This window comes from Tinamus guttatus, unplaced genomic scaffold (assembly GCF_059628265.1).
Source record: "Tinamus guttatus ecotype Peru unplaced genomic scaffold, ASM5962826v1 Tinamus_guttatus_pri_ptg000247l, whole genome shotgun sequence".
Lineage (NCBI taxonomy): Eukaryota > Metazoa > Chordata > Aves > Tinamiformes > Tinamidae > Tinamus > Tinamus guttatus.
Genome location: NW_028288781.1, coordinates 7,786,667 through 7,805,105, shown reverse-complemented (window position 1 = coordinate 7,805,105; position 18,439 = coordinate 7,786,667). Strand labels below are relative to the sequence as shown.

Here is an 18,439-nt window from a genome sequence, read left to right as displayed (position 1 = left end):
AGGCCGGGGACACGCGGGGCCCGGTCACAGGGTGGGATCCACCTCACGGGACATCCCCAGGGCGTCCGGCTCTCGGGCACCACGTGCCGCACAGTGACCAAGGCCACCTCTTCCTGAGGCCACCTCTGCCGTGCGCCGCCGCCTCCCGCTGCACACACACGTGCCCGGGGAGCGCCAGGCGGCAGCTGGGTGCCCTGCGCACGCAGGAGCGGGACGGCGGCACGGGCCAAGGCCAGGGCAGCGGGGGACACCGTGTGGGATGGGGCTGCGGCCGCAAGCGCCAACGTGGGCTCTGCAGCCAGCCGCAAGAGCTGCCCCTTGCGGTCCCTCCGCCAGCCACACGTGTCCACAGCCCGCGAGCCCCGGGCGTCACGCGCTGGGGCAGAAACGCTTCAAGGAACATTTTAGCTAACGCCAGGGTGCCGAGAGAACAAGGGCGGGGAAGTCACCACGTCCCCCAGCTCCCAGCTGTCCCGCAGCGGGTGGCCACAATCCTGCTGCAAAGGGCCCCACGAGGAGGCCGAGAGCTGCAGCGGGAGCAGGCAGTGGCAGGGCTCTGCCGTGCACGACGGCTCGTGGGGAGCACGCGGCGCCCCGCGCTCGCGCTGCCAGCAGCCCACAACAGCCTTTCCACGCGCCCCAGAGCACGGCGGGGCCGGGAGCGCCCGCCTGGCGCACGGAGGGCAGCGAGCGGCGCGCGGGCAGAGAGCGGAGCTGCGCGCGGGCGGTTCTCACCTTGGGCCGCCGAGCCGTGGTCTGGAGCACAACAGGAGCAGAGGGCAGAGCAGGAGAAACACTCAGACAGGAAAGACAGGAGCAGAGACAGAGCGCGCAGGGCACAGCGGCAGGTGCAGCAGAGGGAACAAAAGACAGGACGGCCGTTAGTGCGCGCGGCAGCGGGGCGCGCGTCGCCCCCGTGTCCCCGGCACGGCCCCGTGGCCCTGCTCGGCCGGGCGCCCGCACGCGCAGCGGCCCCGGCCACAGCCCGAGCTCCGGCACAGCCACCAAGGCCTCGTGTCCCGGGGGAGGCTCCCAGGCTTCTCCAGAGGCCTTGGAGCTTCGGGGGTGAGAGCTGGAGCAGCGGCGGCAGCCCAGGGCTCTGCGGGCCCCACCGCGCTGAGCGGCCCCGCAGCTGCCTCGCTGGCAGCCCCCGGCCACGGCCGCGCTGCGCGGCACGGGACGAGCCGGAGCAGCGCCCCACGGGCGCGCGGTGAGCCTGCCGCGAGCCTGCCGCGAGCCTGCCGTGAGCCCGTTAAGGGCTGGCCCTGAGCTTGCTCCGAGCTCGCTGCGAGCCTGCCGGGCGCACTAAGGCAGCGCTCGTGGGCGGCCTCGGCTGCGCCGCCAGCGCAGACCCCGCAGCCGCTTCTCTCGTGGTGACAGCGTTGGACAGAGCGTCGCTTCGGACGGCCGATACCTGCCGCGCCGGCAGCTTCACTCACGGCTTCGCTCGCTGCCGGCAGCCCTAGAGGCCCCGCTTCAAGCAGGCCCATCTCAGCACGGAGCGAAGGATCTTCCTCTTCCGAAGCTTCCTTGGCCTTGCCCAGTGCTCGCCGGGAAAGCCCGGCCAGCACAGCCAGCACTCCAGCCCTCCCGTAAGGGCAGCGGCTCCATGGTGGTGGGCAGGCTCTTCCCAAGCGCTCCAGCACCTTCCACCAGTCCGGCTAGGAAAGGATCAAACCAAGCGACGCTCTGGACATCTGTCGGAAGGGCCCGGAAGCAGCTTTGCCCCTTCTCAGCCCTTTCCAGGGCGCCCCTGGCTAAGCTGCTGGCCCCTCGTCAGCTCCGACGCGCCGGGCCCTGGGCGATCCCGCACGCTGGGAGCTGCCCTCGCTCAGCACAGAGGAGCCGCTGACCCTGCCTGATGCCTCCTCCGCTGGGCAGCCCCGCACGACGGGCAAGGCCATCATGTCTGCACAGGAGTTATAAAGGCCAAAGCTCCACGATTCGCCGGGGACCAGCTCAGCAGCAAGGGATGGCCGCGAGAAGGGGCTACTGATCTCCGGAAGGGCCCGATGGCCACCAGGCTCTGCCGGCCTCTCTTCATTGGGCTGGCTGTGCAGCACGCCTCATTCCTGAAATTGGGAATGCTGAAGTGCTCCCTCCCTGGGGGGACGGGGAGGGGCTCTGCAGCTCGGGGAGCTGGGAGCAAGTCACCTGCACTGAGCCTGACGGAGCATCCCGTGTCCTTCAGAGCAACAGGCTCCACTGCTGAACAGCAGGTCCCCAGTGGGGCTCCAAGAGCCACAGGTGTCTCCTGAGAGGCGGCCGGAGCGAGGGCTGCACATTTCTCCATGCTCCTCCACGCTCTTCGCGCTCCTCCGCGATCCTCCACGTTCCTTCATACTTCTCCACGCTCCTCTGTGACCCTCCACGCTCTTTGCACTCCTCTGCAATCCTCCATGCTCCTCGCGCTCCTCCGTGATCCTCCGCGCTCCACCGTGATCTTCCGCGCTCCTTGCGCTCCTCCACGCTCCTCGTGCTCTTCCGCGCTGCTCCACACTCCTCCGCGCTCCTCGCCGTTAACATGATGATCTCCACCAGAGATGAGGGATGTTAAGTGCTTTTCTCAGCCTCGCTTCCCAAGCAGCCAGGCCCGGCCGCTGGCACGAGGCTCCGCGCGAGCAGCGCCTGGCCGGGCCGGCATCCGAAGCCGGGATCACGCTCCGGGCTGGGATCACACCCAGGGCTGGCACGGGGCTCCCCCACAGTCTGGCTACAGCAGCAGGAGCCCCGTGCAAGGACCCTGGGACTCCTGGGTCCCAGGGAGCTCTGCACCAGCCCGCTATGGCCATGAATATTTTATTATTTGGTGGTTCGGAACCACTCTGCATAGTGTCGTGGCATAAATATTTGATAGCATTATGTAACCCTTGCTCCTTCCGAAGGACCCGCACTCAACGGCAGTAGCGTCTGAGGCTCCAAGAAGACTCGCTCCTATGGAAACTTCTCCTCCAGCAGCAGGAAATCCGGCCAAACAGCTGGCTCCCTACGGCACCGCGTGACACCTGCATCGCCCGTCTCTGCGGGGGAGCGCCGGGCGGCCGCAGCGTGGCTGCCGTGGGTGGCACGGCCTCCATGCAGGCCGCATGCGGAGCCGCCGCACGCTGCAGCCCGCGCTGCGGCGCCTCCATCTCATCGCTCCGGGGAAGGCTCCGGCGGGCACTCCGGCGTCCCGCAGCTCTGCGGGAGGGATTGCAGCGGAGAGCGCGCAGCCCGGCCACGACGGGAGCCGGTGCCGCCGGGGACATGTGCGCCGAGCAAACGCTGCAGCTGCAGGCGGCTCATCTGGGAGCAAGGACCGATGCGGCACAGCGGCAGAACTTGGTCGCTGGGAAGAACTGAGCCTTCTCCAGAGGATGCTCAGACAAAACCTGTTGGCATTAACAACGTTGCTACCTGCAGGGCTGCCAGCCACGGAGCTGCAGGCTCCCCTCTTGATGTGTTTTCCGGTGGGCACATCACGTGTCTTTTTCCTGGGTACGTTTACAAGGAATTTCAAAATATTCTGTTAAGCCAGTGGCAGCACCTTCTGCGTGAGTCCCCTCGCAGCAGCCGCCACCGGGAAGGCACAGGGAGGAAAAGCACCGACGCCAGAAGGCGCCCGATTAAATCAAGTGCCGGCAGATTTATGAAACGCCCTGGAGGCCGGAGGCTGCCCCAGCCCGGCCGGCTCCACCTTCCCGCTGGCGGCACAACATCAGCATTCGCAGAACTTCTAATCTGCAGGTGCATTAAATAGCAGCTTTTTAGGTGATCACCCATCACCAAGTATTTCACTACCCTTGCTCAGCTTAAGCAGCAACCCGCACGACCCATGTGCATTTACTGCAATGTAGCACTGCAAAGTCCCCCAGCTGCTGCAGCTTGGGCAAAGCGGCACGTTTGTGCCTTTGGTTATTTTTATTTTCACTTCTCCGAGACCAGGCGGAATTTTTTCAGGATTTCTCTTTAAGCTGAGCGGCAATATCCTGGTCATGCTAAAAATAAACATATAGGCCAGCGCGGGAGCACAAGGCAGAGCCCACGCTGCAGCCTGGGGCAGCCCCGCGCGCCGCCGCTCGGGCAGCCTGCGGGCAGCGGGGCTGGGGCTGCGCAGGCTGCAGCGGCGGCGGGGAGGCCGCCGTGAACGTGCGGCTCGCCCGGGGGAAGCGGCCGCGCGCGGGGAGGCTGCATGCAGGGTGGGCACCCGCCGCGGGGAAGCAGGCACGGAGCGACCGGAATGCCGGCGCGAGCGCCCGGCCGGGAGCGGCGCAGAGCAGGGAATGCTCGGGAGCGGCGCGGAGCGGGGGGTGCTCGGGAGCGGCGCGGAGGGAGCGGGGGATGCTCAGGAGCGGAGCAGGGGATGCTCGGGAGCAGCGCGGCACCGGGGGTGCTCAGGAGGAGCAACGCGGCGCGGGGGATGCTCCGGATCAGCGCGGAGGGAGCGGGGGATGCTCGGGAGCAGCGCGGCATGGAGGATGCTCGGGAGGAGCGGCGCGGCGCGGGCTGTACCTTGCGTGCCGCCGGGGCCTGCCTCATCATTGCGGCGAGACAGGGCAGCAGAGGGAGCAGAGAGAGAGGGTTAGCGCGCCCGGCCCCAGCCGCCGCGCAGCCGCCGCCGGCCCGCGGTGCGCGCGGCGCCAACCACCGCCCCGCTGCTCATGACATCACCGCAGCGCCCGCAGCGCCCACCCGGCCTCCCGCGCCGCCTAGCAACGCCGGCGCTGCCCGCAGCCGCGTGCAGGGCCCGGCCGAGCGCGGCCGCGGCGCCGCCAGCCCCCGCCCGGGCTGCAGAGCGCGGCCTCGCCGCAGCACGTCGAGACGGAGGCCGCCGGAGCCAGCGCCGTCCTGCTTGCCGGACCTCCACGTCCCATGCCCTCCGCATGGAAACACCCGGATCTTTGTCTTAAAGCACGCACGCATCCCTTATTCCACAGATCCGTGCTCCGAACCAGCACATCCACGCGTGCACAGACCTCCCGTACTGACAATTCACATTTGGATCCTGCCATCTCCAACGCTCGAGAGCAGGCGCTGCCGCTGCACAGGGCAGCTTGCGCTGCACCCGGCCTGCCCGAGCAGCACGTGCAGAGCGCACGGCTCCGCGCAGCCTCGAGGCTCCTGCATGTGCCCAGGGCCGTCCCGCTGCTGGGGCAGGCGGCCCTGCACACCCAGGCACATCCCTGCACGCCTGGGGACATCCCTGCACACCCGGGGACGTCCCTGCAGACATCCCCGGGGCGGCGCCGCGGGTGAGGGGGGCTCTGTGCTCGCAGGGCCTACCCTGCCGCAGCCAGAGCAGCGTCCCCGCAGCCAGGTCCAAGCTGACGCAGCGCTGCCCGCAGCCAGGGCGTGCTGGGGCCCTCCAGCCTGGGCAGGACAGCCCATGGCTGCATACCTGAAATGGATGCCTGCATTTAAACAGAAAATGCGTATTTCATATATAACTGTGTGCGTATATGTATAAATACCTGCACGTCCCTTGCGCTTTCAGGCGTTTCCTCCACTCGCAGTCACGGTCACAGGTCCCTCCCGCTGCCCTCCAGCTGGACCCCCGGACCTGCCGCCGCCCGAGGGGCCCGTACTGGAAAGCCCCCTTGCAGCGCGCACGGCCTGCGGCTGCCCCGCGCGGGACAAGGGCTGCGCTCTGCCTCCTGCAGCCCTGCAGCGCGGCGCCGGGGCGCGGGGGGCACCGGGCTGGCGGGGAGGCCGCGGCGCCGCTGCCGCGCACCGCGAGGAGGGAAGGGCTGCAGGGCAGCGAGGGCTGCGCTTTGCCCGCGCACAAGCCCCTCTCGCTCCCCACCGACAAAGCAGCAAGGGGCTCCCCCAGCCCGGCCCGGCCGCGCAGGCGGCATCTCCCTGGAGCACAAGCAGGATCAGGCACGCTTGGACACCTGGAAAGCTGGGAGCATCCCCCCGCACGTCTCTGCAGACGGAGCCGAGGCCGGCAGGGCCCGCGGTCCTCGGGCGGCTCTCAGGATGCCGAAGCAGCAGCCGGTGACAACGAGCCCAGGCACGGCCATCCCCGCACCCGGCTCTCCCAGGAACCAGCAGGGAAAGCCACAGCATCCGCACACACAGAGATGCCTTTGCCCTCCCTGGAGCAGGGACAAAAGGTTCCTGCTACAGCTTTACCTCCAAAAATATGGGAATTTTGCAAAATACTTGATGTTGCAAACACGTATGCAACAAAAAATAGGTTGTAATTCTGTCCAGATGCACTGTGGAAGGCCCTTCATACAAAGGGTGCTCTTGGCCAACACACGTGGCTACAGAAACCTCAGGGAACTCCTGAAGCTCCAGACAAGAAAAGTTCCCGGCAGTTACAGCATTGACCCGCGGAGGACTGGGCCTGCCCAAGGGGAGGCCCAGGGGACAGCGGCCCCCAGCACCTCCCGACCCCGAGGCAGAGAGCGAAGGCGCTGCCCCGTGGCGCCGCTCGCGCTGCTCCTGCCCGCTCAGCTCCATCCCCGCCGCTGCCAACGCGGCACCGCCGGCTCCTGCCCGAGGATGCTCCCGCCTTGCGGAGCCCTGCGCTCTGCTGAGGGTGGTCGCAGCTGCCACCCGCCCCCTGGCCTTGCTGCCTGCGCTCACCAGCACCCTCCTTCATCCTCCTCCTCCTCAGGGCCAACCCCTCAGGGCTGCGGGAAAGGGCTGCTTTGGGCCCCGGCTGCCCTGTCGTGCACCAAGGAGGGAGCTGCCAAGTAAAACGGTGCCATTTCCACAGGAGCCACCCTCAGGACAAGGCTCGCCTATTACCCAGCACTAATGATTGCAGCTATTACCCCAGCTGCTGACTTGCTGGTTCCTCCTCACAAGGCAGACTCCTCTGGGCAGCAGTAATTGCAGGCAAATCTGCTCATCCCCAAGGGCTGGACGCGGCTCCCCAGCATCGCCGGCAGCTCCTCCCTGCTGCTGGCAGGGAAGGGTTTCCAAAGGGCATCCTTAGGAGCGCTAAGAGCAGAGCTTGCTGCAGAGCACGCGCGCAGCAAACGAGCTCGTTTTACACAGACGTGGCTTTCAAGCGACTGGACGGCACTAACAGTTTGGGGAGAGCATCCCTCGAGAGCAGCCGTTTGCAGCACTCCTGTACGGGTCTGGGGGACAGAGGCTTTCCTGCACTTTGCAGTTCCAACCAGTTGTTACTCAAGTTCTTCAGGAAAAAAAGACCCCTCTAGATATTAATACTCCCAGACAAAAGCAACCTTGATGCATGGCTGCAAGCACTTAGCGAGCCACGTGCTGTGTGCATGGCTGGAGGCAACACGTGAACGCTGACGCGGAGTTAATACGGAGTGAAGAGAACTAAGGCTGCGGCAGCGAGGGGCAAGGGCTGCTCTGACGGCCCTGCCCTCTCCCAGCCCAGATCCTGAGCTCCCTGCAGCGGCAACGGGCATTTGTCCCATCCCCGAGACCCGGCAGGTATCACCCAGGAGCTGGCTGCACCTTCCCACCTTGCACTGTTGAGCAGAAGAGCAATGGAAAAAATACAGCTTTCTAAATGAACACGCAGGTGTTGGCTGTTCCAGCCCTGTCCTGTAAAGGGTTCAACGACACACCTGACTGGAGGCACCCAGGGGCTCCTCAGCCCAAGGTGGACGAGGCTGCGGAAGCTCCATTGGAGCTGGATCAGGAGCAGGGGCATCAGCAGGAGCGGGAGCAGGGACAGGGGCATCGGTAGGGGTAGGGGGAGCTGGCTGCGGGGCACCGGGGGCTGCTCCAGCTCCGGCCCTAAGAGCAAAGCCCCCATCCCGCAGCACCCCCGTGCCGCGAGGGCCGGGCAGGCCCCTTGGGGAAGGCCCCTACAGTTCCTTGGCTGGCCAAGGGGACTAACAGCCAGGGAAAACGAGGGCCAGGCTCCTTGCGCCCCGTTGCGAGACGCGTGCCAGGCGCGCGGCACATTTCGTTTTACGAGCTAATCGGATTGCTCTTTCCTTTAAAGGATTAACGGGGCCTGGGGTGGCCCCTCTTCTTTAAAAAGAAGCCATCTGTGCTGGGAGCCCGCGGCCACGGAGAGGCCATCTGCTCCGCACAGGGACATGGGCACCCAGCGCAGCCGCCAGGAGCTCGGGACTCCACAGAGCCACAAGCAAGGGACAAGAGAGGGACAGAACGAGATCAGTCGCGCAACGGGGGGGAAGAGGCCACATCTGTTAGGGATCTGTTACACTTATCCCCCAGACAAAACACTTGAAAACGCAGCTCCAACACGCTGGAAAAAGCCAGCACCAAAGAGGCCCTGAGCTCCCACTGGTGCCACCAAGCGACGGGCGCTGCCGCCCCTTCGCGCAGCCCCTGCCGAAGGCGGCGACCGTCACCCAGCCGGGCCGGCGGGTCCGCCCGGCACGCGGCCGGGGACACCCCGGCCCCAGCCACCGCCTGCGGGAGCAACTCCCCGTTCCGGCCGGTTCGGGCGGCTCCACGTGCAGGGAGAACCATCCAGCTCCTGCACCGGGGGACAACAGCAGCCAAGGCCACCGAGCGACCCGGAGGCCACCGGGGCCACTGCTCTTGCCAACCGTCAGGGCCAGAGGGGAGACGGGGACCACGGCAAAACAGAGGCAAAGGGGCAGGATGGCTCAGAGCACAGGGACCATCTGGCACAGGAGAAGCAGCAGGAGGAAGCAGCTTTTAACCCGATTAACGTCTATATTTAACATGCAAAGAGCTACCTGATCTCATGAATAAGGATTCACCTGCTAAGAACATTAGTTATTTTGTGATCGTACCAATGGGATTGCAATTTCCACCCACTCACATAATGTCAAGGGCTGTAGAGGAGGAAGGGGGATCTGGCAGGTTTATTAAAGGTTTCGATCTGGAAAATTAACTCCCGAGTGACCTCGGGAAGTCCGTGCAGGGGAGGAGCTACGTGAGCCGCCCGCGCTGCGTCCCCGCACGGACAGCTAGTGCCACGCCAGCACTTCTTGTAAAAGCAACGGGCAACCGGGGCCTCAAACCGACGGCAGCGCACGTGGCACGACCTGCACCAACCTGCCCCCGAAACCACACCAGGACCCGACTGCAAAGCTGAACCCCCACAGCACCAAAAGCAGCAGCTCTTCCACCAACAGAACCGGGCGGCACGCGCAGAGCTGCAGGCAGAGCAGTGAGGCCGGCGCGCAGGAGCGAGGGCAGGGCAAGGTGCATGCACGCAGCCATGCACAGGGACATGCTCGCAGCCACGCGCAGGGTGCATGCACGCAGCCATGCACAGGGACATGCTCGCAGCCACAGGCAAGGTGCATGCACGCAGCCATGCACAGGGACATGCTCACAGCCACGCGCAGGGTGCATGCACGCAGCCATGCACAGGGACATGCAGAGGCTGCGGGCTGCAGCAGCGCGCAGAGCAGCTCGGGACGCGCACAGGTTCCACGGCCTGTCCTTAAGGGTGGCAGCCGGCGCTTCCCTCCACTCGCTGCTCCTCGGCGGCGGCTTTCTGAGCAAGGACAAATGCTGCTCTTGGATTATCCCTCCACCCAAAAATTGAAATGAAAACAGCTGGGAACAAAGGATCCGTCACGGACACCACTGCCGGGCACCCTGCGTATGAGGCACTAAGCAGGTACTGTCTCCCTTTCTTTTTAGCACTTGTGTTGAGCCCATCCCAGGTATCTGAGGGGCCAGATTTGCTTTTTCCTTGGCAGGATTTCCACATCAAAATAATATTCCCCAGACGTTCAGTAAGAAGCTATTACTTTTTGCCAAGAGCTGTGTGGTTTTGGTTCCGCACAGCGTTCTCCTTCCCTTGCTCTCCACCAAGGGCAGAGCAGGTGGCTACGGGTGGCTCCACCTTCCAGGAGCCCGGGAGCAGGGGCCGTTCCCGCTGGGCAGCGAGAAGGGCCCCGGGGCAGCCCCCGGCCCCGCCGCACTCTGGGCTCTGCTCCTCCCGCGCTGCCCAGCAGCATCTGCGTCGCCCCGGGGCGCTCAGGGCTTCAACTAAGAGCGTTTTTGTGCGTGTCGAGAGACGCGGCACAGAGGTGGCAGCGGCGCCGAGCCGGAGGCTCGAGAGGCTTGGCCGGAGCAGCGGGGAGCTCCGGAGCGGGCGCAGCGCCGGCAGGCCTGGCCCGAGCGGCCACCTCGGCCCCGTTTACCTCCAGGATCCTGCAGCAAGCGGGGCTGGCAGAGGGGACACACACGAACAAACATGCAACGGAGGGCACAGCACGACGAGCGGGCAGTCATGCAGCCCGGAGACTCTGCAACATGCACACTGATTGCCAGAAAATGCACCACCTTTTTAGGCTTCACTCCACGCTGCATGAAGAGGGAATAAAAGGTTAGAAAATTAGAGCTTGCATCACATGGACGAGGATGACGACATTGCTATCGGCTCAAACAGCGCTGCGGTCTGTCAGCGATAGCTCTAACGTCAAGGAAGTCAATAAGTGCAATTAGAGAGGAAAGCACATCCAGGCAAATTCAAACAAGTGTAAAATGGCTTAACAGAGGGACAAGGGAGCTTATGTCCAACCCCGGGATGCACTAGCCTCATTCCCAGGGTGGCTAGTCCAAGGCTGTGCTTCCAGCAGCAGGATCCCGGGGGCCTCCAGAGCATTCAGGAGGGGAACATTTCACAGGAGGAGCAGACCTGGGGCGAAGGCAAGAACTCCTCATAGTCACCCATTTGTTTCCGTGTTTCTGTTAGCGCACCCCCAGCTACCAAGAGCACCAGCACGTAACAAACTCTGCTCATGAGCAACGGCCAGAAATGCCCCACTGCTGAGAGGCAGCTCCGCAGCGCGCCGAGGCCAAGCGCACGGGAGCCGCTTTCCCTGCGGCTACGAGTCCGCGTGACCACCTGGCCCGCATGGAGCCCAGGGGTGGCAGAGGCCACGTGCGGGGCCGCAGGGCCACCGCACTGCCTGCACTGACACCTACCGGCACCGCGGCCACCGGCCTCTCCCACAGAGCTGCTGTCCCCAGGGCCACCTGCTCCCGCGGAGCTGCCGTCCCTGTGCCCGCCTGGCCCCACAGAGCTGCTGTCCCCAGGGCTGCCGGCTCCCATGGAGCTGCTGTCCCCAGGGCCACCTAGCCCACGGCACAAGCCTCTGCCCGGAGCAGGAGCCTGCTCCCTCCACCAACAGCTCCCGCCTCCGGCACAGCAGCAGCAGGGGTGCTGGGACCAGGAGCCGCAGTGTCTAGTGCAGGGAGCGCAGAGCGCCCGTGGGCAGGGGGCACTGCTGGGTGCTGAACGTGTGCTCCGACACCCGCTGAGGGCAGCCCCTTCCGGGCACCCGCTCTGCACAACTGCTGGGGATCCCAGCAGCTTCCAGCACTAAGGAGATGCGTTTGTGACCGCCCTGACTGCAGCAGCACCAGGGTTTTCCCCTTCGATTTCGGAAGGGCTTTTCTACCGCACTGCAGCACCCGCTGCGCACGCTGAGAGCGGCGGTCAGGCACGGGGGACACTCCAGCACCCGCTGCCAAGTGCCACCCGGCAACTCGCGCCCCAGCAGGGCCGCTCGCCCCGTCCTTCCAGGAGGGGTTCAACACTGAATGGTTTCGCCGAAACAAAACCCGTCTGCACAAGGAGCTGATAATTCTGGTCACTAGCTGAAGAAGTTACTTTTTAGGTAGCCTTGCTTCCCGCATGTTCCCTCAGGAGCAATACATCTCACCCTGGCACTATTATTATTATTACTATTAGAGTACAGAACTGAAAAAGCAAAGCAAGAGACAGGCCGGTAAAACTCTGCCCTTTCCGCATGCTGTGTGCATGTGTCCATGCAGTTTTTCTGCAGATTTGGAAAAGGAAGCTTTTAGAGAGGTGCTAAAGGTAATGTAGAAGCGTCAGCAGCGCAGCGTGAGCCGGCCTTCCCCAGCGCCGCCGGGCACTGCCCGCAGCTGCGGGCGCAGCACTCACCAGCTTGCTGCCTTTGGCGGCGTCCAGGGAATCTGCAGAGAGAAACAGAGAGAGCCGTGAGCCACGGCCAGGGCACCCTGCCTGCGGGGTCCCCGTGTCCCTGTGTCGCAAGGCCAAGAGCTGCAGAACTGCAGCGCAGCCTGACTCGCCAAGGGGTTCCTGCCTCGTCCTGCGCTCGCTCCAGCACGCTGCGCCGCCTGCAGCGCAGGCACCAGCAGCCGGGTCCCTGGAGTCTGCACTTACTGTTCACAGCAGGGACACAAAAAAGAGCAGACTGAAACTGCACGTGAAAAGTTGGGCTTTTGCGCACTAACATAAAAAAGAATAGGTTCTTAAATTAAAAAAGCTCAAGTTTCTGCCTCAAAATAAAAAAGGGGCTGGGGAAGAAAAACTGCATCAGCTGCACCCTCGCTGGTTGCAAACGTGTCCCTGTTCAGTCGCTCACACAAAGTGGGGACTCGAGCAGAGCCGAACCCGAGCGGTTGGGATGCCCGAGCAGCGGGCGCAGTGCCAGGCCGCACCTCCCCGCACGGGGGGCACACAGCGCCGACGTACACGGGAGCATCCCACAGGAGCTGAGCCCTGCGCCCGCAGGAGGATCGCCGTGCCGGGCAGAGCGGGTTCCGGCTGCTGCTGCCCAGATGCGCCAGGCGTTCCCGTGGCACAGGCAGGGAGCTCCCTGGCAGCCCCACAACAGCCCTGCAGCAACATGCAGCGTCAGCCAAAGCACAGCGTGAACAGGAGTCGGCCTGAACGGGGGAAAGTGCCGCGACCGCTCGCAGGGCTGGGCAGAGAGCGCCCGCGCCAAGGGCGAGGGACACGCAGCACCCGCTGCCACCCGGGAGCTGCCATCCCCACGCCGGGGCGCCCTCCCCTCTGCGTCAGCTCGGCCTGGCTGCCTGCACCGCGGAGCCTCCCGGGGCTGCCCGCCAGGAGCAGCGCGCAGGGAGCCGCGGGGAAAGGCGCCGCGCCGGTGAGCCCGGGGCTCCGGGGCTGGGACATGCGGCGGGAGCTGCCACGGAGCCCGGCTCCGGGCACAGCCCCGCACGGCCACCCGGGACTCAGCACAAACGCTCCTACCTCTCTTGGGGACCTTCAAGGCGGAAGATTCTGGCGTTTCTGGGGACGTGGTATCAGCTCCATCTTCAAAAACCTGGATCTGCAAACAGTTTACCAACCGTTACTACAAGCAAACGGGAGCACTTATGCTGCAGGTCAGTTTCTATAGCACATTTAAGCACTTACTCAAGTTCAGATATCTGATCATCCACCTCCACCTTTCTTCCTGGAAAGAGCCAACTAACTCAAGCGGGCCACGAAGAAAGCAAAAACTCAGATCAGAACACCTTTACCAGGCTGACGTTCATTCTGTGAAGCCATCACCTTAGGAGCCTTGGTCTGCTAGTTACTTTACGTCCCTGATTCCTGAAGGAAAGCTAATGCTTCATCCTACAAAAGTGCAGTCACCTCTCTTACCGCCCCCTTCTCCACTCCCTAAGGAAAACTGCTCTCCCGGGAGCAGAGCAGCTGCAGCAGTTCAGCACCCTGTCCCTGCCGCCCCCTCCCCTTTGCCCATTCCACGTGTCCCGGGAGCGGGGAGGTGCCGCCGGGGCATCCGGCTGCCGTGCGGATGCTCGGCGAGCGTTGCATTACCACGGCAACAGCGCTCTCGAAAAGCATCCCGCTGCCGGGACGGGGAGGCACCGGCGCCGGTGCCGCCGGCCCCAGGCTGGGCCCCTCCGCACGCGGCTCCGCCGCCGCTCGCGGCCGGCCCGCATCCCGCTCCGCAAGCTCTCCCGCCGGGCGCGCGGGAGCCTACCTGCGACTGCCGCACGAAGATGCCGTGGTTCTCCTCGCAGGTGAAGTACTTCCTGCCCTGCACCGTGCCGTCGTTCTTGCCCTTGGCCTCGTCCAGGATGACGCCGACCCATTTCCCGGTGGCGAAGAGGGTGGCGCCGACGTAGGCGACGGTGCCGCGGTGCCCCTTGCCGATGACCTCGACGCGGGAGCCCACCTTGAGGGGCCGCCCGCCCGCCTCCGCGCTCATCCTCGCGCCGGGAACGGCTGCCTGCGGGCGGGAGCACAGGGAGGCGGGTGAGGCCGGCGCCGAGATGGGAGACGCTCCGTGCCGGCACCTCATCCCTGCCAAGCCGGCAGGGGGGCGCAGGGCCATGCGGCAGCCGAGACGGCCCCAGCGCAGGGGCCAAGGGGTGACAAGGTGACAAATGCAGCCCACGCCGGGACCGCTGCTGAACAGTGGCCACACCCTGTGGCCCAACAGCCATAACTGCTGTTTTGGGCCCCTGACGGACACGCGGCACTTGCAAGGCCCAGAAGTCATGGAATCCCAAAGCGGTTGAGGTTGGAAGGGATCCCTAGAGATCATCCAGCCCAACCCCCTCCTAAGAACCATCCACACCCAGCAGGTCCCAGCAAGTGCTGCAGGAGCCCAAGGCGCTGCCACGGGACGAAGGACACCCTCCTCCTCCTCCTCTCCATGCTGCAAAACGGCTGCTGCCCAGGGCACACGGGCAAGAGAGCCAAGAGGAGCCCTGTGAGCCGCGGCGCCCGCGCGCTGCCCCTGAGCGCGGCACCCGGCGCGGCTGAGTCGAGGTGCCCGTGTGCTCCCCGCGCAGGCGCTGCTTGTTGAACTCAATCCGTCGCTCCAGGCACACATCAAAGCCCTGGCAATCCCTGCCCACGGCCTGGCGAGCTCCGCACCCGCTCGGGGAGAAGCCCACGGCCTGGGCTGCAAAGCGCCGAGTTGGGTAGCCCCAGACAGAGCGCGGGCACTGCCGTCCTGCCGCGCTCCATGCCGGCGCACAGGGATGAACAGCGGAGCCGTCCCGCAGTTACACGAGGGGCGATGCCGCCCCTGCCCGCGCGGGACGGCTGCTGCGAGACTCGCACCGGAGGCACCGGGTGCCCGCGCTGGGCTCAGTGCAGGCGCGCAGGGCGGGCGCCTCTGCCCTGCCCGGCACCGCAACCCACATGAGCCCAGCGAGCACCTGACCCCGTGGAGCCGCTCGGCCCGTCCGTGCAGAAGGGCTGGCGCGGCTTTGCTCCTCTCCGTGCCCGCTCCAAGCTGCCAGCCGGGCAGCAGCAGGAAGGCTGCAGGGCCAGGACAGGGCAGGCCCCCGCAGTGCCTGGCCTGGCCACAGCGGCGGCTCCCACATTCCCTGCCGGTGTTGGCCGGGCGCGGGGCAGGACTCGGTGCTGCTGCTGGGGCTCACGGACCTTGGTGCCCGCGGGAGCCACTGCTGGAGCCCCTGGCGTGCAGACGCACCCCGCGCGGCGCTGCCCAGGGCCCGTCCCACAGCCGAGCCCAGCGCTGCCGGTACAGGCCTGGCAGGACAGGGCCATGGAAGCACTTCAGCGAGAGCCCATGGGCCAGAGAGGGGGCCGCCGGGCCATAAACAGTGCCAAGCGCCGGCACAGCAGCCGTCCCACACTGAGCGCCTCGGGGACAATGTCACCAAGAGAGGGGACCGTCGTGACAAGGGGAGGGCCTGGGCGGCGGGGCTGCGCGGCGCTGCCCGGCACCAGCCGCGGCACGGAGCGACCTCAGCAGCGAGCGCCGGGAAAGCAGCCGGCATCGCGGCGGGCAGCATCGCGGCGGGCAGCCTGGAGCAGGCAGGGAGAGGGCAGCAGGGACCGCGGGGAGGAGGCCGGCATCCCGCGAGCGCCGCCGCAACGCGCAGCCGAGGGTGCCCGGGCCGGGCGGCGCAGCCCCACGCCGGCCCCGGCCCACGCAGCGTGGCAGCGCAGGGACAGGAGGCGCCGCGCGGCGCTCGGCCCCGGCGCTCCCGGCGCGCTGCAGCTCACCCGCGCGGCCGCGTGCCGCCTGCTCTGGGCCATGCCGGCTCCCGCCGTGAGGCTGCTCCCGCCCGGCGGCGGCAGGACCCGGGCGCCGCTGGCTGGTGCTCGCGGACGCCGCCGCGCCGCGCGCGGGGGCTGCTGCGGCTGCGGCGGCGCCGCCCCGCGCGGGGCTGCTCTGCGCGCGGGGCTTGGCGCCGCCGCAGCGCGGGGAGGCGGCGAGCGGGGCCGCGCGCACGCAGCGCCGCAGCGCGCTGTGCTGCACTCTGCTGCGCTGCACCGCACTGCACCGCTGCACCGGCACCGCCGCCCCGCACGCGCACAGCACCGCGGCGCCGGCACCGCTGCTGCGGGAGCAAACGGTTAACACGGGCAGTTCCTCACCCAGCCTGGCCGAAGAGACGCCGCAGCAGGGCCAGCGGCCGCCCTCCTGGCCGCACTGGTTGCTGCCTGCGCAGGGGCGCGGGGCCGCGCGAGGGGGATGCCCCACATGTCGGTGTCACCGGCACCGCTGCCGTCTCACACATCCCAGCCCCGGCAGCCGCAGGAGCAGCCTTCAGCCTCCCCGGGCTGCGCACGCGGCCAGCCTGCAAACAGGGCGCAGCGAGGCCGGGCACCCTCACACAGCACCCTGGTCTCCCCTCCTCGCATCTCCCCGTGACAGAGCGGGACCGTCCGGACCACTGACCCAGCTGCTCCGTGCCCCTCCGTGCCAGCAGCACCTGCCCCAAGGAGCTGGGACAGCGGCGAGGGACACGGCAGGGGAGCTGCACAGTGCCAGCGGGGTCTCCACAGGTCAGTGCGGGCCCAAACCCTTCAGATGCTGCCATTAGGGAGCCGGAATCGGCCCAAACCCACGCTGGGGGTGCAGGGCTGGGCGCAGCGCCAAGGGGAGGGGGCTGTGGGGCCGGACACGGAGCAGAGGAGCCGCGGGGCTGGGCGCGCACCGGCCTGCGGGCGCGGGGGCTCTTCCCGGCAGCCTCGGGGGCGCGCGGCCGCCCCGCACGCCGTCGGCACTGCGGCCCTTCCTGGACACGGGCGGCAGCAGCCCGTACACGGCCGGGCACGGAGCTCACACAGTGTGTCTGGAGCGGAGCAGGGTCCCCAGTGAGAGCGAGACAGGGCACAAAACCCAGCGCAGGGTGAACACAGAGAGGGCAGAGGTGCCGGCCCCGAGCCCATGGGCGCCCTCAGGGCACAGGGTGCTGCCACCACCGTGAGTGGGGCACACGCGCAGGCTGCGAGGGGCGGCCGGCCCCGCGCAGAGCAGGGGCAGAGGTCCGAGCACAGCACTGGTGCCAACGCCAGAGCTGCCACCTGGAGGCGCACGGCCTCGGTGTGGCCCAGGGACGCGGTGCCAGGGCCAGAGCTGTCCCCACACGCCCCGCAAGGCCACCAGTGTAGGGGAGAGGGTGCTGAGGAGTCGGGCACAAGGGCGGGCACAGAGCCGCACGCCCCCACGGCATCGCGCAGCTCTGCGGTCCTGCTCCCACTCCTGGTGCCCTGCGGGGATCCGGATGGCAATGACGGCTCCAGCAGGATACAGGAAGGGGACGCCTGGCAGCACAGCAGTTTATCTGCACGGGAGTCCGCAAGGCAGAGCGCTGCGGAGCGGCCCCCACGGCCACCAGGCTGGGGCCAGGCACTGGCTGCCGCGGCCGCCCGCGCGCCGGGGCTCCGGCCTGACAGACCTGCCCGAGGGGGGACACGTCCCCCTGCCCGCTCCGGCGCTGTCACTCGTTAAGGAAACGCTGTTTCAGCTGAACACAAACAGGAATGAATATATTTCCCTGCGCTTCCAGAAGCAGCCGCAGCTACTGGAAACTAGAGCACCCCGTCCCCATGGAGCAGCACCTGATTGCACGACTCCTGCTAGCACCTTCATATAAATTGTTTACTGTTTCACCAACCTTTACTTAATCCAATACAGGAAATCATAGGAACACCAGCTCTAACGAAGGCAGCATTCGAAACGTTTTTTGCCAAGCCCAGACCTCGGCAGGGCTTGTGCAGCCGGCTGTGCCGCAGACACGAGCGGAGGCTGCGGCCCCGCGGGCTCCTCGCCGCCCACCCGCTCCAGGCGCAACGGTCCCAGGAGACCCCGGCCGCGGTGGCACGTGGGGACCCTGCGGGGGCAACCACAGCACGGCGCCCACGGGCTCCCCGAGCCCTTCCTCGCAGGAGCCCCGCGCGACAGCCGCCGTGCACCGACTGTGCCGGGAGCCCCACGGTGAGCTGGTGCCCACGCGCCCGGTGCTCGCTGCAGCCGGGGCAGGAGCCGGGGCCATCGCGCGTTATCCGGGAGCCGCGTTCCTTGTGCCGCGGGCACACGGCTCCGCATGGCTCCGTCCCGACGTACGAGCGGCTCAGCCAGAGCAGGCACCCCCCAACCAGAGGGGAGCCCACAAAAGGAGTTCTAAAAACTGCCCTTTCGCTCTGCCCTTCAGCACCCGCATCAACCCGGCAGGAGGCTGCAGCGTCTGAGAGCTGGTTAGCTGACCCCGGAGCGCCAGCGCTCCCTGCGCCGCTTCCCGGGAACGCTGCGAAAGGCTCCGCTAGGCGGATCTCAGCCCTGGCGCAGGAGCCAGGAGCACCCCAGCTCCAGCACCGCAGCAGGAAGCGCTGGCTCCTCCCTGCCTCCCAAGGGCCTCCGTGCCGCAGGTGAACGCAGGGTGGCAGCGGCGCTGCCATCTGCACAGCGCAGCCCCGGCATCGCCCAGGCCGCACGGGCGCCCGGCGGCAGCACAGGGCCGCGCGCGGTGCCCGCTGCCCCTT

The 18,439-nt window shown here is 66.7% G+C and overlaps 1 protein-coding gene across 1 annotated transcript in view; it reads right to left on the bottom strand.

The window, feature by feature from the left end:
• The window catches only part of DCTN1 (dynactin subunit 1), a 34,882-nt gene extending 19,176 nt beyond the window's left edge, over positions 1-15,706 (bottom strand). Inside the window, exons 1-4 of the mRNA XM_088526499.1 lie at positions 15,674-15,706; positions 13,668-13,916; positions 12,929-13,007; positions 11,849-11,880 (exon numbers count right to left, since the gene is read on the bottom strand). Of these exons, the coding sequence (XP_088382625.1) occupies positions 11,849-11,880; positions 12,929-13,007; positions 13,668-13,916; positions 15,674-15,706 (393 nt within the window). The remainder of the gene's footprint in view (positions 1-11,848; positions 11,881-12,928; positions 13,008-13,667; positions 13,917-15,673) is intronic.
• Positions 15,707-18,439: the final 2,733 nt, after the last annotated feature.